At 44.5% G+C, this 27902-nt stretch overlaps 1 protein-coding gene across 2 annotated transcripts; it reads left to right on the top strand.

Annotated features, from left to right (window-relative positions):
* Positions 1–140: 140 nt before the first annotated feature.
* THSD1 (thrombospondin type 1 domain containing 1) lies at positions 141–27694 on the top strand. Of its 2 annotated transcripts, XM_030469430.1 has the most exons (5): positions 141–347; positions 6903–7043; positions 10136–11101; positions 22007–22165; positions 25388–27694. In XM_030469430.1, the coding sequence occupies exons 2-5, from the start codon at positions 6986–6988 to the stop codon at positions 26749–26751; spliced, it is 2547 nt and encodes an 848-aa protein (XP_030325290.1). In that variant the 5' UTR covers positions 141–347; positions 6903–6985; the 3' UTR covers positions 26752–27694. The 2 variants fall into 2 exon arrangements, with proteins under 2 accessions (XP_030325290.1, XP_030325291.1); XM_030469431.1 differs by lacking the exon at positions 22007–22165.
* The last annotated feature ends 208 nt before the right edge of the window (positions 27695–27902 follow it).

Genomic DNA, 27902 nt, shown 5'->3' on the forward strand with positions numbered 1-27902 from the left:
AGCGGGGCAGGGCAGGGCTGGGCCGGGCTGGGCTGGGCTGGGCAGGGCCTCGCCGCGCCTCGCCGCCAGGGGCGCGGGCTCCCCTCGCACGGCGCCCGCCGCCGCCCCGCGCCCCGCTGACAGCCGCCCTGACAGCCGCACCGCGCCGCGCCGCCATTTAACCCTCCCACCGCCGCCGGCCGGGCCGGGTTGGGCGCTGCTGCCGCCGGAGGTTGAGTGAACGCCAGCCCGCCCGGCGGTGTTTCCTCCACGGGAAGGATCACGCTTCGTTGCTGCGCCCCGTCCCGCCAGCGGCGCCGGTGCGGCGGCCACTCCGGCCACGCAGATCCGCGGGCGGCGGCGTAAAGGTGAGCGTGGAGCGGGCGGAGGGGGAACGGCGTCCCTTGCCCCGCCGCCCGGACGGAGCTGCTCCCGGGCCTCGCTGAGGCGCCGTCCGCGAGGCGCGGGTGGGTTCCCCGGGGCGACGGCTGCCGCAACCCGCCTGGCCTCGCTGCCGGTGCCGTGGGGCCGGTGCCGTGGGGCAACCGCAGGCTCGGGGCGGGCTGGGTGGCGTCTGGCGGCACCGACTCCCGGACAGCCCGTGGATCGCCTGCGAGGGGTTGGAGCAGGAAGCCCGGGCTGCGTTTGCCGTGAAGGTCGGTTATTCAGGTTTTTAAAAATACACCCGTGTGACTTCGGGTTCTGGTTTTGTGCCCGGATTTTCTCTGTGATCGCTTCTAACCCTTAAGGCAGGGACCGTCCCGCCTGGTGTTTTGGCACTGCCGAAGTGCGGCTAGCACTGGCACAACCAGTAATTGTCATGGGTTTGTCACTCCGAGACCGTGACAAGTAAGATTAATTTTAGCGGGTTTCAGTATGTTTAGTGGTTTCTACTTTGTATCAGTCGCCGGACCAGGGGAAACCATGTGGGTATACGACAGAATCCGTGTAAAGCATAGGAGGCAGCTTCCCAGTTCTTCTTAATGCTGATACTTTGTGATGTCTCAGACCTGCTTCTCAAACATACTTCTGATTATTTCAGCTGTGCGATATGTACTCTGCATACAATCATCTCTAAAGCTCACTGACAGAGGAATTCCAGAAACAGTAGTCAATATATTATATATATATATATATATATAAATGTAGAGAGGAAAGGAAATAATAAAAAGGATGATGGCATTCTATCCCTTATGCCATAAGGAGTGACCAAATGCATTGCATTCTTTGCATTCATTATTTATTATCGCTTGGGCACCTGCCCAGATCTCCTTATGCTTAATAAACTTATTTTCACTGTACATTTTACAAAGTAAACTCATCCATATACTCAGGTTATTGTAGCCCTTAGGTTTCAAAGGACAGATGTTGCTGGCCAGCTAGTTCTTGAAATACTGAGCTGATATCAAAAGGAGCTGAAAAATCCCAGGATTTTGTGAGATCAGACCCCAAATGTTGATCAAAATAAGCTTTACCAGCTAATTAATGTGGTGTGGGGTTTTTTTTCTTGCACACAGAGAATCTGGTGCTGTCAGTTTCAGCCTAGTGAATATAGATGCATAATTTTAATAAAGCTATTATCTGATAACAATGTAAAATTGTCTGATGTGTAAATAAGAATGAAAGATGCCTTTGAGGATGTCAGCTCTAACCCCCTGCTGTGGCAGGCATCACATATACACTTTTCTTGTTAAACTCGGTCTCTCCAGAGAAGTAGCATATTTTTGGCCCTGACCACTCTGACTGGTCAGCAGTGATTAGATTTTGATAAAATGTGATGCATGCCTGAGGTGCTCCCTATTTAATGTTGAAGGGGAAGGATTATACGGGAAGTTCTGAAATTCCCAGCAGGTGGTAACACTTCAATAGCTGCCTAATCCCATACTGCAATAAGCAAATGCTGGTTGAAAATAATTAATCTCTTTCCTGCCTTTCAGATAAAATATCTCAAAATTGTGGAAATGTTGCAGACACACAATTCTTTTTGCTGTTCATGCTGCTTGGTATCCCTCAAGTGAAATGTAAGAGCAAGATTTAAGGACTTTCAGGCTTTTCCATCTCTAGCCTAGTTTACTGTCAGCCTCTCAATGCATAACTAGAATTGTGCAAATTTGGAATTGCATGTACGACTGAAAATGTTTACTAATTGACAGCTGTTAAAGAAATAGAATTTATCTACCTTTTTGGGGTTTTGGGTTTTTTTGTTTTTGTTTGTTTGTTTGTTTGTTTCTTTGGTTTTTTTCTTTGTTTTACATCCTGGCAATATTTCCCTCTTTTAAATTCCAGTAGCTAATTTTCTTTTTCTGCCATTCCAGACCCTGACAGGTTCCCTGGGCCCATCGGGGGGGGGGCTGGGGTACATGCTGCTGCTTAGGGCAGTGCTCGGGGGCAGGTGGGCTGGCTCCAAAGAGGATCAGTCCACAGCCTGAATCCCCTAATTCTTCCCTGAGCCCTTCTCCTGTGTTGCTTTCATGTGTCCCCTGAGTCAGGAGTGTTCCCCTGCCGTGGCTGGGTCCACCTTTCCCTGGAGCTGTGGGGTCTGGGGAACAAGGAGGGAGCAGGGATCTGCCTGGAGAAAAGTGAGGTCAAGCCTCTTCCTGATTCCTGAAGGAAGATTGAGTGAGGGCAAGGGAAGGTTCAGCCCTTATAGGAGATTTGCAAAGAAAAGGTGTGAAGGGGGGTGAATTGGGGGGTAAAATACAGAATCCATCAGTGGCAGGCACTCCCCTTTGTGTGAATGGGGCTCCAGAGTGCAGGGCTTTGGAGTGCTGTGATTCTGTGTTCTCATTTAACTCAGTGGAATAGCTGAATAATTCCTGATTGTCCTTTCTTAACTGCAGGGTTCATTTGCCTCTCCTCTTCCTTACACAGGGGGAGTAGCAGCTGAATACTGTGCTGTTGCAGCTGATGAAGCTAGTAACTGGTTAGTTGTGCCAAGTGAGCAGGTGACAGCACTTGGAAGAGGTGGCTGGTTTGTGAAATGTCATGTCTGTTCTGTGGCCACTGGTACTGCTGCAAAAATGCTGGGAGTAATAGATTCAGATGGCTTGTGGTTTGTTGCAGTTTTTGGTTGGTTTGCCTGTTTTGTTTTGTAAAACTGAACTGATCACATAGTGTTTTATGATAGTAACAACATACAGAAATAGGGATATTATTTTAATAGAGGAACATATGTAACTTTGATACTTTGTATAATTTGTTGTGTTATTTATTTGTGAAAAATATTGTATATAAAATTGTAAATTGCTTCTTTGGTTCTTGAATGGTTCCCAACACTGCAGTAGTGCCTCTAAAGCCTTGCAGCTAATGGTGGGGTTATTCTCATAATACCTGGACCACACAGTGAGGTGCTATTTCCAGTGGACAGCTATGACACAGGAAAACTAAGTGATGTGACCAAGACCACATAGGAAATGTGTTGCAGGGTAGGGACTTGAAGTTTTCCTATGTCATTTATGTTACAGAAACCTCTTGGTCTCCATTTCCAAGGCCCTTTATGGTTTACCCCTTCCTCATCTGTCATTTCCAGTTCCTTTTGGAGGGGAAGTCTTCCACCTCCAATCAGCCCATTGCACTGTCTCTTGGAAGAAGAAAGCCTCTTGTTATGTTGCTTGTGCTTCTGCTGAGTCTCACACAATGGAGCCTCAGTCCATTCTTGTCCATGAGAGCAATACATTAAAAAGCCAGTTATACAAAGGCTGATAGCCTTCTCTGTTCAATAATTCTTCATCTCATTAAGTTAATGAACTTGAGATAGAAGATCTGAATAGAGTAGAAACCATTTAAGATGAACTGTCTGCCTTGAAAAGCAAAATTTTGTCTGAGTATGAAAAGTGGAGCAGGAGTCAAAAATATGGAGATTTTTGAAGAAGACCTAATAAAGAGAAGAAGTCTAGAAAGAAGTTGGCTTAGGGAAGACTAACAATAGGACAAGGGGCAATGGTTATACACTGGAGCTTTGCTGCTCCATATAAATATTAGGAAGATTTTTTTCACTGTGAGGGTGACAGAGCACTGGCACAGGCTGCCCAGGGAGGTTGTGGAGTCTCCCTCCCTGGAGCAATTCAAACCCCACCTGGACACATCCCTGTGTGACTTGCTGTAGGTGACCCTGCTCTGGCAGGGGGGTTGGACTCAAAGATCTTTTGAGGTCCCTTCCAACCCCTAACTTTCTATGATTCTATGATGACTGAGAGGAGAGGAGACAAGGCTGAACTGAACTTACAGGTCATTGTGAGGCCTGTCCAAAATTGAGGCAAGACAGGAGAGGAAACTGAGGAGAGGGACAAACCTGTTGGGAAAGGGAGGAGAAGGACTGGCGGGGGAGCGTGCAATATTACACCAGAAATGTGTCAGCAATTCTTGCATTCAAAGTTGCTGATTGAACTGAGCTACCAAAGGTGCAAAAACTCCAGGGGGTCTTGGTGGAGGCACTTTAATGGGAGCTTTGTTCTGAGGCAGGGCTGTATTGCAGGGGTAGCTTAGAGCAGCTGCACTCGGGTGTGAGGGCTCCTGCAGTGATACAGTGACGGCAGAGGCTGGGAGGGTGAAGTAGCCCCGGGCTAGGCTTCCAGAAGTACCTGATCTCACTAACTGGAAGTTAGTTTTGGTACCGTTTCAAATACTCGAGTTCTAGCCTGGGTGTTGCCCATGCCGCATGCTGGAGTTTTTTCCCAAGCGAGCCAAGATAACGCAGAGGGAAGGGTGAGAGGGAAGGAGGTTTTGGTCTGACAGATGATCACCAGTGTGATTGAACCCCCCAGGGGCCCTGGGCTCTGTCAGTCGGCTTGTTCAGAAAGAGTCTCTGTCCTGAAAAGTCTGTTCTATAAACACCAAGCATGAGAGATGGGGTGGGAAAGAGAGGAGCAGATTAATGCTGCAGTTTGCTGACATTGTGTGCCTGGTGATGGCAGGAACAGGAACAGAAGTTGGGTCTCCTGTGCCTCCCGCTGGCACCCTGTCTCCTGCACCACACTGCTTTTGCCTCCATCAGCTGGCTGGCACAAATTAAGATGCAAGGTTGCTGTCTTCATTGTGACTGTTCTCCATGTAGGCATTTTTCTTTCTTCTGGAGGATTTATTCTCCCTTCCATAGCTCTGTTTCCTCTCTGCAGTGTGTCACTCATTAGACTGAGATTAGAATCATTTAAATTTCACCTGTCAGTGTGTGACTCTCTGAAAGAAGTATTTGTAAAAGCCATTTGAAAAATACACAGCTAGGAAAGCTAAAAATGGGAAGGACCCATTAAATCATCCAGCACAATCATGGTTGTGACCCATAAAGCATTTCTTCCCTTCTTTATTTCAGAGGATTTTACAGCAACACCACTTAAATTCTTCTGTTTTCCTCAAGCAGTTATGCTAGAGGCCAAAGCATCTATTGCAATTTTTTTTTTTTTTTAAATCAAACCTGCTTTTTCTTCCTTGCAGCCCTCTGGCTCACTCTTTCAGCTAACCAATTAATGATCCACAGTGATCCATGGAAAGAATGACATTCCCACGGTGATGCCATGCCTGCTGCTGGTAGCCGGGATCAGTAACGCAGCGGCCACCCAGAGCAGCAGCCTGGCTCCCCACCACCCTCTGCTAGCATCCCACCCCTGTCTCGAGGCATAAGGTTTGTCTTCCTGTAATTTACAGCATATCAAGCAAAATTGTGGGTGGTGGCAGTATCACTGTCCCTATCTAATTCTTTCTGGAGCCTTGCCAAGTCTGTGGGCAGGATGATGATTATTCCCTTCAGACATGTACAGCTATTATTGTAATGGGCTTTGACTGAGCAAAGCCATGATGTTAGTCTTTTCTTAGAAATTATCCTCTCCAGCCACTTGGCACAGAGAACAATTTAAAAAGCTTTCAAGTAACATGACTGCTGTCTCTTAGTTCAAGTCTAGCACTGTAATTGTTGAAATATCTCATTTGTCATTCCTAAAGACATACCTGATCTTTGCGGTGCCTTTATCTTTATGCTCTGCGGTTTTGTTTGTTCCTAACTTATGCCTGCTCCAGTGCCAGATTTCTCTCATAAAATTAGGTTGTAAACTTCGTGGAACAAGAACTTTCTTGCATGTTTGTATGATGGTGAGCCCACTTATGCTGACTTGCTGATGCTCCCATGCAGTACAAAAGATCAATTCTTACATTTTGAGAATGGTTCCCTTGATGAGCTACATCTTCTCTTTTCAGATTTCCCCCCCCACCTCTGTTTCTGGAGCAAACTGTTGGTTTTGTGGATATCATTGTGCTTCCAGTATTTCCAAGACTCATAAACACTAGTTTGAAGCTCTTGGACATAAAATTGTGAAACTTACCTAAAAGAACTCTTTTTTCTCTGTTTGTTTGTTTGCTTAACCAAGTCTGCCAAAAATGTAAACTTAAGAAATGGTGGAAGAAAAATTATAGTTAGCACTTTCTCCATCTGATCAATCTGAATGACATAAAGGGTTTGTATAGGTCTGTTATAAATTGAGTAAGATAACTGAATATGTTACTGGACCTGAGTAGCATGGTGGTTTAAGGACTAAAATGATAGTTTTCTACCGAATCTCTTTCATGCTTGCAAGCAGTTGATGTTAAGTAGCACCTCTCCTATGCAGACAGGCTGAGAGAGTTGTGGCTGTTCAGCATGGAGAAGAGAAGGCTCTGGGGAGACCTTGTAGCAGCCTTTCTGCACCTGAGGGGGGTTCAGAAAAGATGGGAAAGGGCTTTTCTCAGGGGCATGTAGTGATAGATTGAGGGGGAACCATTTATAACTAGAAGAGGGTAGATTCAGATTAGATATTAGATGAAATTCTTTACTGTGAAGATGGTGAGACACTGGAACAAGTTGCCCAGGAAAGTTGATCTTTTTACTTATTAGTCGGATGTCTTCTTTTCTGTATTTTATGAAACAATCAACACAGCTGTAATTTTTTAATTTTCAGGTGTTCTTGGAAAAAAAGTGCCTGCACTTCAGAGCTGAAGAAGGACATGAGGAGTAAAAGGACCTGGGATCTCACTGGTCAGAATGAAACAGATGTTGAAAGATTTTTCAAATCTGTTGTTAGTAGTGCTCTGTGACTATGGTGAGTATCAGAGCTATCAAGGGAAAACTGAGATGTGTAGTTGCACCGTGGTTTTGGATGGTGGTGAAACTAAGTCTGAGATTCATTTAACCCCAGAAGTGAGGCAAAATAATTGCAATATCCACTAGTTCTTGGTTAGCCAGTCCTGTAGGCATTCACAACTAGTTGAATTGGAGGTAAAAGCTGTTATTCCTGAACCTTATAGAGCATGGCACAGTAATTACAAGGTGCAGTTGAAGAGCTAAAGCTGTGCAGCAGGCTTGAGGTTCATCATATTTTGCCTTATTTCCTGTGAAGGGGTAGTCCATAATTCAGAAAATTGCTTCTAAACAGTCCTGCGTATACTTTGAATATCACATGTGCACATAGGTTTTAGATAACTACTTCACTCATGTACTCCTATGTTTCACACCAAGACTATTTTCTAAGTGCACTCTGGAAAATATCTGTAATGCTAAAAAAAGCTCTAACATACAACAAAACAGTAGTCCCTTTTCTTAGTTTTTCTGGTGTGTTTGTACTTTTTAGGTCTGTGCTACTGGTGGCTGACAAGCCAACAGCACAACCCAAGTTGGCTCAAACACGATTAAAAATAAATACAGATCAGAATGGCACTCTCAAAAAATTCTTGCTCTTGAGTGAAAACAAGGATTTATCTTTTGCTGTTGCTAAAAATGAGTTCTTGCAAAGACTTCAGCAGGTTGCTGGCACCACAGCTGGGTTCCATTCAATGAGAGACCATTGTAAGGACAACCAAAAATATGCAGATGCATTGAAAGCTGTCCAAATAACTGGGACCTGGTTTTAGCACATGACACAGTCATGTGTGCACAGTGGGCTGGAGGGCAGGTGAAGGAGCTTGCAGTGGAAGATGGCTAGCAGTGAGCAAGAAGGGTGGGAACATGCTGGAGTTAGTGTCAGGTCCAAGAACAGGAGAAGGCAGAAACACTGTAAGGCAAAGAGATGAGGGCAGGAGTTTAAGGAACTGTGTTAACAGTAATGAAGTTAGGATAGTACTCAGGAGATGCTGACAGCAGGTGATGGTAGGAATGGGACTGGAAAAAAATGTGGGCAGGCACAGATGACAGAATCAGAACATGAAGAGCAAAGAGGATGTGTTGCTGGGACATTTTTCACAGCCATTCGGAGTGTTTCCTACTCTGAGAGTGAGTTCACATCAGGTTAGCTGGGGTAGCATTCACTCGCCACAGCTGGGGTTGATGGGATCCTGCTTTGGATGTCTGAAGGACCACTTTATTTAAAATCAGGTCCTGGGTTTCTTAGGGCATTCACAAATAGTTGATACTTGACAGTTTTCACCATTGTGTCTATGCCTTGGGTCCTGACTCACTAAACAGGAACAGTGATATCCTCTCATTTTTCACAGATCGTAAACTCGTTAATATTTTTAATGCACTAATATGCTAGGATAAGAGCACAATAGAAGTATCCATGGGGGAAATTAATAATTCTGTGTTATCAGGATGGATTTTGGATGGTGAGTCAATGCTACATGGGACCACCCATGGAAGAAAGAGAACAAAAGAGCCCTCTGATAACGAGCACCACCCATCTGCCAAAAGAAGCAGTGTTTTCTGGAAATGCAAATAAAGACTGAGTTATAGTACATATACATAAGAGTATATGCATGATTTATATGCATAAGTCTGTGTGTGCCACCTTCATTTGGACTTTATGGATGTTGTTGAAGCTAGGTATTTTCAGGACATGTTACAGCCAATGGAGAGTAATGGGCTCTTCTTGTGTACCTCACCCTGGTGCAAATGTCTGTAGCTGGTCAGATTAATTTTTTCCTCAAAATTTCCCCTGCTGACAAGAAAGTGGAGCCAAGGTGACTAACTCAAATTGAAGCTTAGAGTGGTAGGCGTCTAATATTATACGTGAGATGAGTCCTGCTACTCCTGACTGTTGAGTGCTTGCCTTGGCAGTTACAGTGTTTTTCCAGCAAAGCTTTCTTTAAGGTAATCTTAAGACATGTGTAACAGATTTAACAAGTGAAAGTATTGTTAGTTGATACTACTTATGAAAGGATTGCTTTTACTGAAGTCTTACACTTCCGTAGCAGCTTCCATCCAAGACTCAGAAGCCATTTCCCAGACAATAATTAAGTAAAGATGTCTCACAGCATATTCTTTATCTGGAATAGATGTGCGGGTTCCCATTTTTCAGATAACCTTGCTATGTCTGAAATCCTTAAGTTTCAAGCAGGATAAAAAAGCTACTGAGCTGAGAATGGAAACGTGATCTTCCCAATCCATTGCTTTAGATATCATCTATCCCCACTAGTTCGAGCACGTTTCAGGATAATTTGGCAACTTGCACAAACATGGTCATGCAAGAAGTGCATTTAAAAAGACTTCTCCATTTATAATGAAGTGATGTCATTTAGACATGTTGCACCACATTTGAGACAAGAAAAGTGCTGCAGTCACCATCCACTGTTATTTTCAGCTCTTTCACTCAAGTGTCTCTGTGATGCAAATGAGCAAAATGAAAGATTCATAAGACAGAGCAAGAGAAGAGGCTTCAAAAAGCATCATGCAGACTTCCTATTTTATTTAATTTGAGGGACATTTTTCATGTTTCTATATTAAGAAACTGCTGTCCATTTTTTATGAAATTATGGCTAAAGTAAATGGAGCAACAGCTGGCCACTGCGAAGTGGACTTTAAGAATCTGCAAGTGAAAGAAGGTGAGAAGTCTGAGAATCTGTCCTGACAAATACAGTTTTCTCTGAATCTTTTGGGTTGCCGGATTTTTGGGTTTTTTGATGTTGTTTTTAGCCTTCCTGAACATGTTACTGCAGTGGACTTTGAGCTGCTCCAAACCACGTCCCTGCACAAAGAAAAGGTGGTGAGCTTTGATGAGGTGGTGAGCGTTTTTTTTTAGTTTGGTTGGGTTTTTTTTGGTTTTTTTTTTTTGTGTGTGTGTGTGTGTGTACAGATTCATTTTAAAGTTTGAGAGCATTTCTTAAATATGCGATTAATAAATCTTTGTTTTCTTCCATAAAGTAGATAAACAATCAGTTGTCTCTTTGTTTCCTAATACTGTTGCATAACATTTCCTTTCAGTTCTTGGCAAAGTGGAATATCTCCTGTTGGAGCGCCCAGGTCATGTAGCCTTCAGCAATGACACAGTATCTGTGGAATATCAGTACTATAGTGGTGGTAATGTGACAGCAGAGCATCTATCCATCCTATTGCTGGATGCCAGCACCAATGAGATAATTGCAAGAAAACAGCTTCCAGCAAATCAATCCCAAGGGAAGATGGAGTTTGAGTGCTTCCATTTCAGGAGTGCGGGGGAGTTCTTGTTCAGCATGGCCTCTCCCAGTGATAACAGCAGTGATGCCCAGGGGAGCAGAAGCAGCATGTCCATTCTCCATGTGGAATGGCCTGTGTTTCACATTGATTTGAACAAGAGTTCAGAGGTGCTTGGGAGCTCCCTTCAGGTTGGACTTTTTACAAATGAGCAGTTGTGTGCCATGAACGAGACGGTGATTTCACTGGATGTGATATTCACCAGCACCCTCTATGAATTTGGAAGACTAAGCTCGGATGAGACTTTGGGCATTAGAACTACGAAAGGAATCCCACTTTCTAGGTCCCAGTGGGTAGAGTTTGATTGCCCACCTGTTGGTCAAGAAATATACATCACCGTGTTACTGAAATCCCTAGAAACACATTCCATTATTGCCTCCATAGGACCCATTGATCTTCTCCACAAATTTGGCTACAGACTGGTTGTGGCACCAGAAGCAACGTGCAAAACTTTGGTTCAGGTCTCTGTAGTCTCTCCCCCGTGCACTTCTGTCAATGGAAAAGTTGTCGTCTATAAAGAAGCTCTCAAGCACCCAAGTCAGAGAACAACTTGGCTGTATGAAAACACCCTTCACCCAGGAGAAAACAGGACAGAATTTAACTGCACTTTGTTTGATGTGGGGAAGAACAAATACTGCTTTGACCTCTTTAATTTCTCAAACCGAAGCTATTTCCCAACAAGAGTTAAGGAGTGTGTGATGATCCAGAGGAATATGGGTTTGTACTGCTGTTTGCTCTCTTTTAGCCAAAGTCAGAACTCTTCCCAGCCAGCATGGGTAATGATAAGTGGGTTTGATTGTGGTGTCCTCTATTGAATAGCTATTTTTTGGGTCTCCTACACAAGACAAAATAATTGTAATGTCCTATGCAGCTGGGAACAAGATGGAGTAGACTGCTACGTAGAGGCATACACAAGGACATTTGGTAACATATGCTGCTGTGGTAGCTTAAAACTGTACTGAATATCTATCTAGAATGAGTAAAACTCAAATGTGGCCTTCTCAGTGATGTAAGAAGCTGCTGCAATAGATCTGGCTCATTAGAAATAAAAAAATTAGGATTAGTTTTACCCACATCTAAGTGTTTAAAAGCCAAGGGTCCAACATTAAGTAGCTGTCTAGCTTTTTAGTCAAGAGAGACATCTCATGATGGTAGTTCATGGATATAGAAGATAAATGAGCTGAATCCTCACTGGAATGTCTCTTTCTGTATCCCACTTGCTGCAGGAATTGAGTCCTATGTGTTAGGTACACAAATTCTGGTGAGATGAATAAGGACTTGGCCATAGAGATAGACACTGTCATGCCATTTGGACAGCATGCAGGTTTTTCAGTCAGCCTTTCAAGATATGTGCCTGCTGCTTAAAAAAGACCCACAAAGCCACTAGCAGATCATGGGCCATATTCATACAACTACACTTTCCTTTCCAGAAAGTATTAGAATCATACAGAGTGCCAAGTAGGAACAGACTGTGGTCCATATAGTCCTTTGCACCATGACCAGGCATGGTTTGGGAGAGTGTTGGTGGACATAAGCCAAAACCATGTCCAGGAGTATGAATGATCATGGTTAAGGAGAGGCCACTTCTAAGTATGATGGAAAGGTAGAGGCTGAGTAAAGGTACAGGGCAAACTTTGGCCTCCTCAATCAACTGTTAAGAGAAATCCCATGGGACAGGGTGTTAGAAGATAAAGGGGCTCAAGATAGCTGGTCAATATTCAAGGACCACTATTTGCAAGCACAGGATCAGAGCATCCCTATGGTTAGGAAATCTAGTAAGGGAGCTAGGAGGCCAGCATGGTTAAAAAAGGAACTGCTGGGAAAACTTAAGTGGAAAAGGAAAATCTACAGATCATGGAAGGGGGGGCTGGTCACTTGGGAGGAATACAGGACTGTCGTCAGAGGATGTAGGGAGGCAATTAGGAAAGCTAAGGCCTCCTTGGAACTTAACCTTGCAAGTCAGGTTAAGGATAATAGAAAGGGCTTTTTCAAATACATAGCTAACAAAACTAACACTAGAGGCAATATTGGCCCACTAAGGGATGAGATGGGAGCCCTGGTGACAGAGGATATAAAGAAGGCAGAGGTGCTGAACGCCTTCTTTGCCTCTGTCTTTACTCCTGCAGGGTTTCCACATGAGCCCCAGATTCATTTAGCCCCAGAAGTAGTCGAGATAGATGAGGAGCTAGACATAGTAGATGAGGATTGGGTTAGGGATCAGCTGAGTAATCTGGACATCCATAAGTCGATGGGTCCAGATGGAATGCATCCAAGGGTGCTGAGGGAGCTGGCGGAGGTCATTGCTAGGCCACTCTCCATCATCTTCAGTAAGTCATGGGTAACAGGAGAGGTGCCTGAGGACTGGAGAATAGCAAATGTCACCCCAGTCTACAAGAAGGGCAAGAAGGAGGACCCGGGTAACTATAGACCGGTCAGCCTCACCTCCATCCCTGGAAAGGTGATGGAACAACTTGTTCTTGTCACTATCTCCAGGCATATCAAGGACATGGGGGTCATCAAGAGCAGTCAGCATGGTTTTATCAAGGGTAAATCATGTTTGACTAACCTCATAGCCTTCTATGAGGAAATTACTAGGTGGATAGATGATGGTAGAGCGGTAGATGTGGTTTATCTTGATTTCAGTAAAGCATTTGACACCGTCTCTCACAGCATCCTTGTAGATAAGTTGACCAAGTATGGGTTTGGTGATCAGGTAGTGAGGTGGATCAGGAACTGGTTGAAAGGAAGGAGTCAGAGAGTTGTAGTCAATGGGGCTGAATCTGGTTGGAGGTGTGTGACTAGTGGAGTCCCTCAGGGGTCAGTACTGGGACCGGTGTTGTTCAATATCTTCATCAACGACTTGGATGAGGGTATAGAGTGTACCCTCAGCAAGTTTGCTGATGACACTAAGCTGGGAGGAGTGGCTGACACACCGGAAGGCCGTGCTGCCATTCAGAGAGACTTAGACAGGCTGGAGAGTTGGGCAGGGAGAAACATGATGAAGTTCAACAAGGGGAAGTGTAGAGTTTTGCATTTGGGGAAGAACAACACAATGTCCCAGTATAGGTTGGGGGCTGACCTGCTGGAGAGCAGTGTAGGTGAAAGAGACCTGGGGGTCCTGGTAGACAAGAGGATGACCATGAGCCAGCAATGTGCCCTTGTGGCCAAGAAGGCCAATGGCATCCTGGGGTGCATTAGAAAGGGTGTGGTTAGTAGGTCAAGAGAGGTTCTCCTCCCCCTCTATTCTGCATTGGTGAGGCCGCACCTGGAGTATTGTGTCCAGTTCTGGGCCCCTCAGTTCAAGAAGGACAGGGAAGTGCTTGAAAGAGTCCAGCGCAGAGCTACTAAGATGATTAAGGGAGTGGAACATCTCCCTTATGAGGAAAGGCTGAGGGAGCTGGGTCTCTTTAGTTTGGAGAAAAGGAGACTGAGGGGTGACCTCATCAATGTTTTCAAATATGTAAGGGGTGAGTGTCAGGGAGATGGAGTTAGGCTTTTCTCAGTGGTGACCAGTGATAGGACAAGGGGTAATGGGTGTAAATTGGAGCATAGGAGGTTCAAGTTGAATATCCGGAAAAATTTTTTTACTGTAAGGGTGACAGAGCCCTGGAACAGGCTGCCCAGGGGGGTCGTGGAGTCTCCTTCACTGGAGACATTCAAAACCCGTCTGGACACGTTCCTATGTGATGTACTCTAGGTGGCCCTGCTCTGGCAGGGGGGGTTGGACTAGATGATCTTTCGAGGTCCCTTCTAACCCCTAGGATTCTATGATTCTATGATTCTATGATTCTATGATTCTATGATTCTATGATTGAGCACATTGCTCAGCCCTGTTGAGGAAATATCTATACATTCTATTTATATCTGTAAATCTTATGCAGATGTTGCTTTGGAGGTGGCAGTCTACAGTTTAGCAGAGTCCGCAAATCACAGCAGCATGGCAGGGGAGCAGGGGAGCCAAACGTCCTTCTCATCCTTCAGTTGTGGAAGGCAACTACAGTGAAGGACTGTAGGTGCATAAGGAGGTTACGTTTTAGCTTGTGTTTCCTACACCCTGGAATGGAAAAGTAAATGGTCTCATTTAGAGCAGGCTTATGTCCATACATAACAGATTAGTGTTTCCTATGTAAGCACTTCAAAGAGTTTGGGTTGAAAGGTTTGAAATGTCCACCATTTTCTACACCTCTGCACCTCGGTCTCCCTGAAATGGAAGAGCCAAAAAAGGGTGATTGCACTTCATGGGTTGGTCTCTTGGCAGGGTCATCAGAAGACCATAGCTGCAGGACATGCTCCATAGAACACAGTCCAGATGCAGCCTACCTTAATTAGGTTCCCAGTGTCATGTGATCTTACTTTGTACTATTTCATAAATTTGAAAACCGTTAGCTCTCTAATTAACACTCTACTAAAAAAAACCTCTGTCTTCACCATATGCCAAACTTGGTACAGAGTTCTTCTCTTCATCTTTACTTTCCATCTGCATTCTCAGTTGGCACTCTATCCCTTCCTTTGGCATAAAAACATCTATATCAAAATGAAAGCATGCTATTTCTTATTAATGGAGATAATTCTCAAGGAAAAAGGAAGGGCATTCTAATTCTTTCTCTGTGTTTGGGTGGCATGTTACAACGATGTGATCTGGATAATTGCCCTGACAGATGAACACCTCGGGTACTGCGTAGAGATGTTTCTGTTTGACTCTTTTAATTGATGAAATCCACCTTAAGCAATGACTCCCTGCAATCTGCCTTGTTTCCTTGGGTTCCCCTGTAGCACTATGCTTACTACTACAGTCAAAAAAATCAGGCTATGCCTGTGAAGAACAGAGTGAAGTCAATAGCTGCCAAGTCAGAAGTGTCAAATGTATAAAGCCGATGAAAGCGAAACCTCACCTCGTAGCCGTAAATAAAACGTCAGCCTGAACTTAATTAGAGTGCAGCACATTTGACTTCATGCCTGTTATCTGTGAGACTTCAAAGCCTGCAGGCAGCTTTTGAAAGGAGTGGGGTGTTCTGGGAGGGGTGCAGCAGCCTGAAGCCACGACTGGCAGAATGAACCTGTGCTGCTTGCGATGGCCATCCACATCCCGGCTCTTTTTGGAAGCCCTCTCCTGGGCTCAGGAGTGTCTCTCACCCTACTGCAGGGCACTGTGCATAGACCCCCTTCCCTGTTCATCTAAAATGTGTGGCTGCTGCATCACAGTCACCTCTCCACACATCATCTGCCTGGGACTTCCTGAACTCCCTCAGTTTAAGGCAAGGAGAGGTGATAAATCCTCTAGTCTGGGCTCCTGCTTATCATGGGCCATCACTTTTCATCCAGTCCCACTAGTGTGTGCATTTGACTGCTACTTATCTTCCAGAGCTCTTCCAGTCTTCTGTTGAAGGCACCACAAACAGAGAGCCTTCTAGTTACTTCTCTCAATACTCTACTCTGTTGTTTGGTTTTTATTTGTTTTGTTTTGGGGGGCTTTTTTGTTGGTTTTGGGTTGTTTTTTTTTTGTTGTTGTTGTTGTTGGTTTTGCTGTTGTTTTTTTTTGAGGGAAACTGTGTATTACATAACTAAAGTTCATCTAGCTTCATCCTCTAGTGACTGGCTCTTACTCTGCTGCTCTCTGCTAGAGAAGGCATCTGTTTCCTATCCACTGTCTTCCCCCTGCAAAGGCATTTGCACATCCAGATCCTTTCAGTCCTTCCAGATATTCTCAATGTTCTTTTTAATAAACTGGAAAAATTAAGTCTTTTGTTGGAAGGTATTTTATTCAGTATTTGGTTAATTTTCTGTCTCTTTTTTTCTCAATTTCAATTTTTTTTTGAATGGTCCTTTTATTTGATGATGAGGTTATAAGCTTTGGGTGCTGTATTCTGATGTCCTCCTCACTGATGCCCCTGGAGCAGCTACTTAATGCTCCCCTGCTTTAATTTCCCCCAACTGCATTATCTAATTTTCTGTAAATTTTGCCCTGTAAGCTCCTCTTGACGTGTCTTTGCATATGACCTTTCAAGTCATAGAGAGACCTACCTGTAAATACAATTTCTATACCTTCTTCCTGTATTTTACAGTTTTCTGATTTACAATCTATTTTGAGTTATCCTAGCTTAGCAAGTAACCTGTGTTGCTTCATACAACTGCAGTATCTACTGATGTCAATACAGGAGTGACATATTTTCTCAGTAATGGTTTTATATTTATTTTCTTGTCAACTTGGCAAGCCTTGTACAGCACTGAGACTTATACTGATCCCTTTGGAATCTCTCCAAATGCATTCCTACTTGGTGATGGTTTTCTGTTGACAGTTGCATATCAAATCTGTCATTCAGCCAGTTCTTACTTCATTAAACATATTCTTTATTATTATGAAGCAGAGATACCGTCTTGTAAAAGATCAAAGCTCCTAAATCATTAAAATTATCTTCATCCAAACCACAGAGGATGAGATAAAAGATTATTTTCATAAAATCATAGAATCATTAGGGTTGGAAAAGACCTCTAAGATCATCAAGTCCAACCACTAACCTAACACCACCATGCCAACTAAGCCATGTCCTGAAGTGCTATAGCCACACGTTTTTTGAACACCTTCAGGGATGGTGACTCTACCACTTCCCTGGGCAGCTGTTATTAGTGTTTGACAACTCTTTCAGTGAAGAAATTTTTCATGATGCTCAATCTGAACCCCTCCTGGAGCAACTTGAGGCCATTTCCTCTTGTCCTATCACCATTACTTGGAGAAGAGGCTGATCCCCACCTCACCCCAGTCTCCTTTCAGGTAGTTGTAGAGAGCAATAAGGGTTCCCTTCAGCCTGGTCTTCTCCAAATTAAACAATCCCAATTCCATCAGCCTGTCCTCAGAAAACAAGTGTTCCAGACCCTTCACCAGCTTAGTTGCTCTTCTCTGGACATGCTCCAGCAACACAATGTCCTTTTTGTAGTGAGGGACTGATCTCTGTTTTGCCACATCTATTCTCCATAGGTCAGGCATCAGTTTTATTCTTGACCCTTAATCAATCCTGCTGTTTCCTTCTCATCCCAGCCAGGTTTAGTCCAGCTTGTGGAATAGGCATCTGGCTTGTTTCTGGAGCAGGGAAGAGGAGGCTTCTGGTGGCTCTGGGGGAGCCAGGACAGCAGCTCTTCCAGCCCAGGCCATCAGCTTCAGAATGAGTGTCACAAAAAAGCTTGTACTGTCAAAGAGTGTGATTATATCTGTTAAGGGTGAGGAATAGGTCTATTAGCTGTGAGCCAGCACTTGTGCAGCTCTCTGTAGACTCCAGCTGGAGACCCTGAGGAAAAAAAGCAGTGAGATGTGAGTCACTGCATTCATCTCAGTGGGGTGTTAACTGTTTCACACAGGTGACTTAGAGAGTCGTGCAGCTATTTTTTCCCCTGTGTTGGATGGGATTATTTGAATGTCAGGTAGGAAACATGGTTAGATCATTTTACCCAGCCACAGATGCATTGCAGGCTCATTATTTTCAATCCTTTATCCCGTGCTTTGTTCATCTGGGATTTAAGAGTCCCCAGCAGTGAGACTTCTGCACTCCTTAGGAGGATGTTCTGTGTCCTAGTCTGTGTCCCACATGTAACTTTCAGGAAGAAACTGATACAATGAATTAGTAATGCTATAATATAGCAATGGGGATATTTTCTTCATATTTCCAGTGTTAATTGACTGTCTGTTACAGTTCTTAGTTACATTTGGGAGACTCAGTGTGACTCTCAGTGAAATCTCTGGCACTTGCTGACAGCAGAGATGAGTTTTGTTCATCAGAGTTGCTGACTGTAAAAAAAAAAAAAAAAAAAAAAAGCTGTTGGGAGGTCTGCAGAGCATAAGAAGTGCAACTGTTGCCAGCAAAGGGAAAGAGGAATTTAGGGCAAGACCCTCTGAAAGGAAAAAGGGTCAGTAAAGGAGAAAAGTAAGATGAGTATCTAGGAATCAGGCAGGTATATACAACTTCCATCAAATTCTTGCTCCATGAATAAGGCTCTGAATCAGAACTGCCTATCTGTAGGAAAATCTAGGAACCAGTTAGCTCTGTTGCCTGAATCTGTACCTGGCTTTCATTTATTTAGAAACATGCAGGGGATCTGGGTATGCCAGGGCTGCTGTGCCCCATGCACATCTCTTGTGTCAGTGAATGCTTCATCTCCACACCCCTGGCACTTTAGGAATAAATTGGGTGCTACAGACTCAGTAGGATAACTCCTAGGTTCTGAAAAAATAATTTAGGCTATGTTGCTGCAATCCTTAATGATACCTGTTTGTTGGGAAAAGGCTGTAATTTGCCCAGGCAGAGTCTAGGTGAGGTTTCTTTAAAAGGATCTTCATGCTTTCATTGTCTGAATTAGTAACCTGTTGGAGCATGCCACCATTTCAGTACACCCAGGCTTCATTTCCATGGAAACAGGAACATGGAACAGGTGAGAAGGGTGTTTTCCCAGGTCTTATATATACCAATACCAATACCATGTGCATACACCCAGCCTCAAGACCTAAAAACTGATCTTAACTTCCATGAATCACCCTGCAGTTCCCCAGACTACCATAGGCATTTACTTGAGCCTTTCAATAAGCAGTGAATTTGTCCCATATCACTGGTCTTGTTGAAGTGTTTAGGACAATCAGGCTGGAAGGGTGATCCTGAAGCTGACTGCACCATCAGATAGCACTGCATGCTCAAAGTCTTAGGAACACAGAAGTTTTGAGGGGAGATATTTATGCAAAGCAACAATTAACACAGTTAATTGCATTTATCTTTCATGTTGGCAGATCTGCCAGCTGTCAGCTATTTCAAACTAACCCATCAGTTAGATGTCTTCACGTTGATAATTGATTCCTCCATTGTGTGTGAAAAAAATTCACACTTATTAGAGCTAGTTTGCAGTGAATACCTTCTGTTTTTTCCCCTGGTGCTGTGGAGCCATTTTGTCTTAAATGGAGGTTAATAATTTCTTTTCCTTGGGGCAGAATAAACTATGCTTCATTTTCTTATACATTCTGTTAATTGCAGGAGGTTGTGGAGCGTGTTGCAGGAGTTTAAGTCTCTGGTCTTTCATGGGAACTGGAACATTTCCTGTTCTTCTGCTACTTCTTGTATTCTTAGCCCCAAAGCTATGGATGCCAAGTGTTTTTGCTAAGGAACTCAGTACCTTCAGCTGAAGCTTAAGTCGGTGAAAAGTGCCCTGGAGCATTGGGCACATCGTAGGTTTGATGTCAAAGTCAGGAAATTATTCATCCTAAATGTTCTTGTATGTTGAAGTCCACAGACATCAATGTGGAGGATGCTTCGTGCCTTCTGCTATCACCAGTGTTAACTCTGGAGGCAACCAGAATGTTTCTGGGTCTGGCTCTATATCAGAATGTAATTAATAGAAGTTTAATTGTAAGTCCCTGGAAGTTACAGCAGGGACTCACCAAGCTGCATACATGAAGTAGTCCACAAGGAGGTGGTGATTGGTAGCCCACCTCTCTTTGCCAGTCATGGGGGACACTGCTAGGGACTTAAATGATAATGATATAAAGAAAGGTGTCCTGAGTTCTCCATGTACTGTGATATCATGAAGTCTTTTGGAGGAGGGATCAGTGAAGCTGTGACAGACTATTGATTATGTCTGTTTTTCTTGTTGCCCTCACTAAAAACTTTTCTTGCAAGCTGATGTGATTTTTCAGTTGTCCAAGGTCTGTACTCTTGAGGGTTTCCTTAACCATAAGTTAACAAACTTCCCCTATTCCTCCCTCTGTGGCATCCTCTGACTGTTTCCTCCTGAGACCACACACCATCCAGTCTTACTCCATTTCACACTTTACTGGGAACTGGTGTGGCTGTAAAGTTAAGGAGGAGATGGAAAGCTCAGCCTGGCTCTGAGCTCTTCTCCCCTGCTGGAGCAGCTCTGGAGGCAGAGGGGTGAAAGCAGAGAGGTGCACAAAGAGCAGAAAGTGAAAAAGAGCCTGGGATTATGGATATCACAGTATTATGGTAGAGTCAGTGGCAAATGGCCACGGAGGTCACTTTCTGTAGTGTGGGCTTAAAACTGCAGCACCACTGAGGTATCTACCATCTCTACTCTGCATTAGGAGAGGCAGACATACTCGAGCATACTGCACACAGATGTGCCTGCGTGTGTGCAACACACACACTTTGCAGCCCTGGCTGGCAGCTCAAGTGTGAGCTCAGCTCCCCGGGCCTCATCCTGGAGCTCCTGCAGGTGAGTTCCTGCAGGCAGGAGAGCAGCCCCACAGGTTCTGTTCCCCTGCTCACATTAACATCATTCATGATGCTGTGCCCACAAAAATTTGTAGGACAGGGCCCAAAGCAGTTAAAATTTCATGTTTATTAAAACACAGCTGTATTTATTTTTGTTCAAGGCTGTCAGAAATAATAACACACTGTGAACAATACAGCAACCAATCTAACATGAAATCATCACGCCAGTTCCAGTCACACAACACTTTATAATCCTTTAACATCATAAATTGTTCACTGATCAGGAACCTGGTGCTATGCTAGCAGCAAAGCAATGGTGTAAGAAAATTAAAGATTGTGACCTGTGTTAGCAGTAAGAGCACCCTGAATTATTTTAAGGAGCAAACTTTAGCAAATATAATCTATAGTTTGTGTTTTAGCTGATATTCCACTTTATCTGTGAGCAGTGAAATGGAATAAGGGGTCTACTATTTTTTTTTCTGGCACATTTCAAAAACAGGTCACTGAGTCAGCTGACCCATAGGAGGGTCCACAGAGTATCTATTCCTTAAAGGTTGCACCTGGATTTGTGCATTGGCTTGGTATTTAAAGTTGTGATCCTGCATTTTTGTCACAGCTGTTGGATATGGGTAGGAATGGTCCCTTTCTCTCTCTCTGGCTTCTCATTACTGTAAAGTTTGAGTATTGAATGCTTGATGAGGATGTTATCTGAGAAAAAGAAGGATTTCATTACATACTAAAAATGATAATGTCTGAGGTAGCATTAGAACCTGAGCCTGCCTCCACTTAAAATAAATGAACCTGCAGAATTTCATCTTGGGTTAACTGTCTGACCATAAGCAATAAAAAAATAGGGATCTGTAAGCTGTCAAATAAATGATTCAATAACACGTTTGTGTGCTGAGCAGATAATAAAGAGAAAACCCAATATTGCCATTTCATTAGGCCTTGTGGGCTTATCCTTCTTTCACAATCATAAATCAGGAGTAACTACTCTTAAGTCAATGAAGGCAGCCTGCTGTAAAAGCACTATTTGTCAGGCAGGAATTGGATTAATATATAAATTAAGAACCCATTCCAAGATTTGTAGATTCATTTCCATTTGCTGTTCCAGGCAGGGCCTGGCAGCCTCAGTTGACTGACCTGTGTCACTGGCTGGCACTGGACTGGAAAAAGTTAAAAAAAAAACCAACATGGGAACGTTGCCTCAGACTTTAATGGGAAAAGGAGCAGGTCCCTGGAAGGTTCATGCTCTTTTGGTGTTGCCATTTGCATAGTTTGGTAATTTATTGCTGGTTTTCTTAAGAAGAAGGCATTTTCTTAAGAAGAAGAGGTTTTCTTAAGAGAAGACGTATGAGTGTGTCTTTAAAGGTAAAGAGTCAGGTGCATTCCTCATTGCTGTGAGTTTGTGTGTTTGCAGAAACGTGGAGCCCGTGGCAGCCCTGGAGCCTCTGCAGTGTCACCTGTGGGGATGGTGTCCGGGAGCGCTTCCGAGAGTGTCTCACCTCCTCTCCTGCAAACCCAGGCTGTGCTGGATCGCCGAGGGAGACTTCCTTGTGTTCTCTGGAGGAGTGTTTGTGTACGTAGCTCTGCTGTCCTCATCCCTGGGGTCTCATGCCTGCCCAGGCAGAAGCAAAGGACCTCTTCTTGGAAGGGCTTTGAAAAATGGAAGCATCCGATCTCTCCTTTGGTCATACTGCTTTTGGAGGGGTATCACATTCCTGAGGTTGATGGAGTAGGGTGGGAGCCTCCACACGTTTGTGGGACAGCTGGAGTTAGGGCTCCAAGGCTTAAGAAGCTTTCTGCATGCTGTGAGTGCCATGGAAAGGGTTTAGAATCTCCAGCATGGCCAGGGTCTGTGGAAGGGTTGGAGGGGAGATCTCAGGGCAATGAGACATGTTCAATACTGGAGGCCAAAGACTCCAGGCAATGGAAACCTTTTCTGGGAGTTTTTTCAGGTGGCTGTGCCAGGTCTTCTCTGCTCCATCCTGCCACTGCTGTTGGCCAGTGACAGGGCATGCTGTCTAGTGCTGGTAAATGATGAGTGGGTGTGGATACAGGAGACCTGAGCCTTCTGAAAGTCAAGAGGGGGTTACAGCAACCACTTGGCCCCTGCTGAGGTTGAAAGGGGCAGATGTTTAGGGGCCCTACTTCAAGCTTGCTTTAGGGCTAGCTGTCTTCTTTACACCAAACTCTGTCAAGCGGTGATGCTACCAGCAAAAACCAGTGAGGTAGTTGGTGTTTTCCTAAAGCTAGTCCTGAGCTGTGCTATTCTGTGCCTGCTGTTTCCTGCTGGAGTTGTTTTTCCATAAGCATGGTGTGTGGTTTGCCTCCTCACTGGTTGGTTTCACCCCAGTCCTCTGGAGCTCAGAGAGCAGTCCCAGCGCACAGAGCTCCCTAGAGTGGGGTCTGTGTGCTTGGAGCATTGCTGGACACGTGGTTTGGGTGTGCACCTTGCTTTACAGGCACAGAAGTGACAGGCCTCTCTGGTGCTTCTCAGGGGTGTCACGCTTGCTGTTCAGATCTGCAGCTGTATAAAGATCATGAAGGTTTCCAGAGAGGTCACCTGTCCTGTACAGACCAGTGCGTGTAATTGGAGATACTGTTCTATAGCACTCAGAAGGTCTGAACAGTCCTCAAATTCCAGTAAAATCTTTGACTTAATAAGAGGGTTTATATATAGATGCACCCAGATGCCCAGGAGGCCTGCATCTTCACTCCATGCCTTGGGATCTTCAAACTACCTTGCATCTCAGCGTGCTTGGTTTCTAATTCTTCTGCTGCCACCTCAGGCAGTTTCCTTTACAAAACCACCTACCTGATTTCTTCTCGTTGAATCTTGGGTTTCTCAAGAAATGACTTTGTGATCTTACAGTGCTCATCTGCAGTCTGATCTCAGGCTGGGAGTGTCATTCCTCACAGCCTCCAGCTGCCCACACCTTTCTGAAGCAGGGAAACTTTTTCAGCATAACTATGATGCAGTCATTAGTCCAGCAGATGGAGCAAATGGCTGAATACATGAAACCAGCACAGTCTAGAGGCAGAGATAGATGGAATGGAGAGAAGCAAACCTAAGTGGCTTAAGCCTTGTTTCACACTTCACTGTTTGCTGGCTGTTGACTTTCTACTCCAAATGATACAACCACAGTGTGCATTCCAGGTAGAAAAAAGTGTTTAGAAAAAAGTTGTGAGAAGGATGAGCAATGAATTGATTGTTCTGCTGTGTCAGTCCTGAACAGGGCAAATGCTGGTCCTGCCTTCTCCCCTGGCATCAGTGTGCCCAATTCCTACCCAGGCCCCCAGAATGGCAGTTCTCTGTACTCCAGGCACAATGGCATTAGTTGGATGCAATATTTAGGGATGCTCCAAAAAAGATTCAGCAAGTCTTGGTCTTTATGCTGATGTGATCTCTCAGAGTGTTATGAAGCTCAAAGTTAATCCCATGGCAGGATATTTCACCAGTCTTGGGGCTCTCAGGTAGCCCTCAGTCAAAGAAATGGATCACCCAGCACCCTTCAAGTTTGTTATTGTAGCAGCCTGGGACCTTCTGGCCTGTGTTCATTAGTGTGTTTGCATGTCCTGCATACCTAAGAGCTATGCTACCAGCTCACTGTTGAATGAGTGTTCTGGATTTTGGGAAGTACAGGGTGTCTGCTTCTTGTTATTCTGCAGATGCATTTCCTAAGGCTGGACAGTCACTGTGGTGCAGGCAGGAGCACCTGGCAAATTATGCAGAAGACTCTCCATCATCCTGATGGAAGGCTCTGGGTTCTGGATAAAACTAGAGATTGGGAAAAGGTTGTTAAATGGTTCTGTTCAAGCTAACAGATTCAGGGCCAGCTCTTGTCAGCCACAGCTGAGCAGCCTGTTCCTCCAATAGCATTTTCATGGCCTTCTGAAGCTAATATTTCACCACCAGGAGTTGGGAAGTGAGGGTTATGTGACACTAAGATTAGCTGCTGGACCAACTCATCCATCAACTGTGCTGTATTCTGCTGCCACTGAGGTGCTGGAGACCTTGTCTAAAAAAAGAATTATTAATCTCTCATTGATCCAGCTGTCTGTACAGTGGTGCAATGTGCAGGTGAGAGGTTTAGATAGGGCTGTTGAAAGCTCTGAGAAGTTTACAGCAGTTTGCAGGGTATTCTTTGCCGTTTCAAGGCCCATCTCCGGTCTATGACTGAAGAGTGTCAACACCAGAATGCCAGGAGCACCAGAGCAATGGTCTTCTTCCAAGTTAGGAGCCTGCTGTAGAGGGGAAGGTTTTGTCCTCTGGAGTTGTATTGATGGGCAGTGGTGGAAGAAGAACCCACAGGCTGCTTAGAAAAATTACGCTTCCCCTGCTAGTGCTGCCTCTCTGTTCTTCAAACTCACTGCAGTTCTCACACCTACTTAAGCTATCCTGAAATAATTTTAAAGTGATACCCGAAGTACTGGCCTGGACTGGGTTATTTTTACCCCTTTTGTGGCATTCTTCATCAGGGAATCTTAATGTATTTCACAAAGGAGGGCAAATATCTCATTTTACATGTATTTAGGAGTCCCTTCTGAAAATGGCCAAGCAGGCAAAAGTAATGGTTACATTGAAAAGGTCTATGGGAGCCTTGGTTTAAAGTAGATCTGTTCCTGCCAGTCTGAAGTGATCAGTAGCAAGTCCTCTACACCGAGTCATTTTTAATAGTGGTAACTTTTTGTACTGTATTCATTGGTTATTTTTAACTTGTAGCAAAGTATCCATCCTGAAGAACCGCAGTGCTGATGACAGTGCAGCTCTGACAGACTCCTGTGCTCTTTGTTACAGCTCCCAAGCCTCCCACCCCACCTTCTGTCCAGCCAGGAGAGGACCAGAAAGCAAATAATATAGTCACCATCACAGGTATCTCCCTCTGCTTATTCATCATCTTTGCCACCGTTCTCATCACCCTCTGGAGGAAGCTCTGCAGAACTCAGAAGTGCAGCACCGCCGTCCGCCGAAACTCCGTCCATTCCCCCGGATTCCGGAAAAACTCTGATGAAGAGAACATTTGCCAAGGCACCCAGCAGAGGGACAGCTTCGCAGAAGGAGGAGATGCCCCTGTTAACATTCCTCTTACCTACAGGAGAAGCCTCCAGTTTGCTCAAGAAGATGATGCCTCTGGAAGTGAGAACTTTCAGCCAAATGCCCAAAAAATAATCCCTCCGATTTTCAGCTACCGCCTGGCACAGCAGCAGCTGAAAGAGATGAAGAAGAAAGGGCTGACTGAGACCACCAAGGTGTACCATGTATCTCAGAATCCCCTCACGGACACGGTCCTTGGTGCCACCACGATGCTTCCCCTCAGTGGGGAAAGCCAAGAGGAGGTAACCGCAAACAAATTTAGGATTAAATCTCCATTTCTGGACCAGCCAGCCGGTCAGCCCAAATTCCCAGGGGAAAGCTGTCACCCTAGGCTGGATTTTCCGTTCTCGCAGGTCAATCCTGCAACGAGCCCTACCCAAACCTTGGTAAGAAGAGGTCATTTCAAGCACCAGGATAACAGAGGGGACTTGTCTGAGAAGGGCTGTCACAGAAACCCACAGTTTAGAAGAACGGCCAGTTTCCATGAAACTAAAAAGGCCAGGCCTTTCAGAGAGAGAAGCATGTCCACCCTTACCCCCCGACAAACTCCTCTCTACAACTCCAGGACCAGGACGTGGGACCACGGTTTGGAGGACAGGTTGCGGCCCAAATCCAGAAGTGCCAATCCAACGTGTGAGAAGCTGGATCAGGCCCACAGCACCGTGCCAGGGGCTGAACCACCGGGCCATGGCACAAAGGGCCACCACAGGGCAGGTCCCCTGGTGAAGAAGCTGGACCTGATCACTGACCGCCAGCCTGCTGGCCAGGAAAAGGCAGCTGACAGCCGAAGTAAGAGGGGCCCTTCACCTAACCCCAGGGGGGTGTGGCGGAAGGAACTGGGATCAGGTGGCAAAGATAATTCCCAGAGAGGCCTCAGTGTGAGCCCTGCCCAGTACCGCAGGGACAAGTGCCAGAGCTTCCCCTTGGACCCCGAGTTTGCATTTTATGATAATACTACTTTTGGCTTAACAGAGGCAGAGCAGCAGATGATCGACCTCCCTGGATACTTTGGCTCAAATGAAGAGGATGATACAAGTACTTTGAGCATTGAGAAGCTGGTGATCTAAGTGACTTCATTGCAGCCCTGCAGGAGGGGCATGTGCTGGAGAGGATCTGTTGGCTTCTGGTGGAAGAAGCAGTGGGAATCGCATTGCCTCTTCATGGAGCAGCAGTGGGAATTGCATTGCCTCTCCATGGAGCAGGAGGGAGTAACGCCCCAAGTCTGGCTTGTGGGAACACATTGCTTTCTATTGACTGGAAACGGCTTCCATATCATTATGTATTTCTATGTATTTGTGTAAAATACACACAAAAATACCCTGGGAAAGGGCATGTCAGTGAAGGCATGATAGATTTTATTGCATAAAGCAGTCAAATTTTGTGCATAAATCATAAATAATGAATGCCACTGATTTAGCCTTTCTTACCTTGTGGACCATCTACAAGTAGATTATAATGTCCTAAAGCATCCGTTGTCCACTATCCTCAGCCATCTGTCCTAACTGTTGAATTGTTTCCCATTTAGAAAACACAAACCTCAAGCTGTGAGCAGTTTTCATTGGACTTTTGGTAGTTGTTATTAAACTGTGTTAATTAATTGTATTTGCTCAAATAAGTCATGTGATGGTGTTCTTTTAGCTGGTTGCATGAAAATAGAAACCACTGGTGCTGAACACCAGATTTTTTTTAATTTAAATTTGAGGGGGCATTTTTCATCATTGAAGACTTTAATATTTTCTTTCTGCTAACATTTATACCAAGAAAACAGCAATGTACAAAAAATGCAGGAAATTAGTAGAAAAGGGCATGCTACTGGGAAGGCAGAGAAAATTAATGATTACATTTTAGCCCTGACAAAAATGTTACAGCAGCATTTAAGCACCTGTAAAAGGCAATGAGAGAACTGTTAAATCATTCGTCCTTTCCATAATTGTCTTTGCCTGTATTCAGCTTTTTTTAATGTAAATAATCCAACAATAATACTACTACAGCAATCATAGAATAAACTTTGAACAAAACCAGCAAACAACAAATTTATTTGATGAATACCTGTTTTGAAAACAAAAATTAAAAGTAAAATGGCTTGACAACATCTGATGATTCCTGACGAATCTTATGGCGCAGTACAAGAGTTATTTTGTTTGGGTTTTTTTTTTTACTTTAAAACCAGAGAACAAAAGCTGGTGATTACACACTACTGCAGGTATTCAGAGCTGGG

The sequence above is a fragment of the Calypte anna genome, chromosome 1, assembly GCF_003957555.1.
Source record: "Calypte anna isolate BGI_N300 chromosome 1, bCalAnn1_v1.p, whole genome shotgun sequence".
In the NCBI taxonomy this organism is placed as follows: domain Eukaryota; kingdom Metazoa; phylum Chordata; class Aves; order Apodiformes; family Trochilidae; genus Calypte; species Calypte anna.

Coding starts and splice junctions, on each gene's coding strand:
- THSD1 (XM_030469430.1), top strand. CDS start 6,986: ATGAAACAGATGTTGAAAGATTTTTCAAATCTGTTGTTAGTAGTGCTC. Junction 7,044..10,135: donor AGTAGTGCTCTGTGACTATG/GTGAGTATCAGA, acceptor ATTTCCTTTCAG/TTCTTGGCAAAGTGGAATAT. Junction 11,102..22,006: donor GATGATCCAGAGGAATATGG/GTTTGTACTGCT, acceptor GTGTGTTTGCAG/AAACGTGGAGCCCGTGGCAG.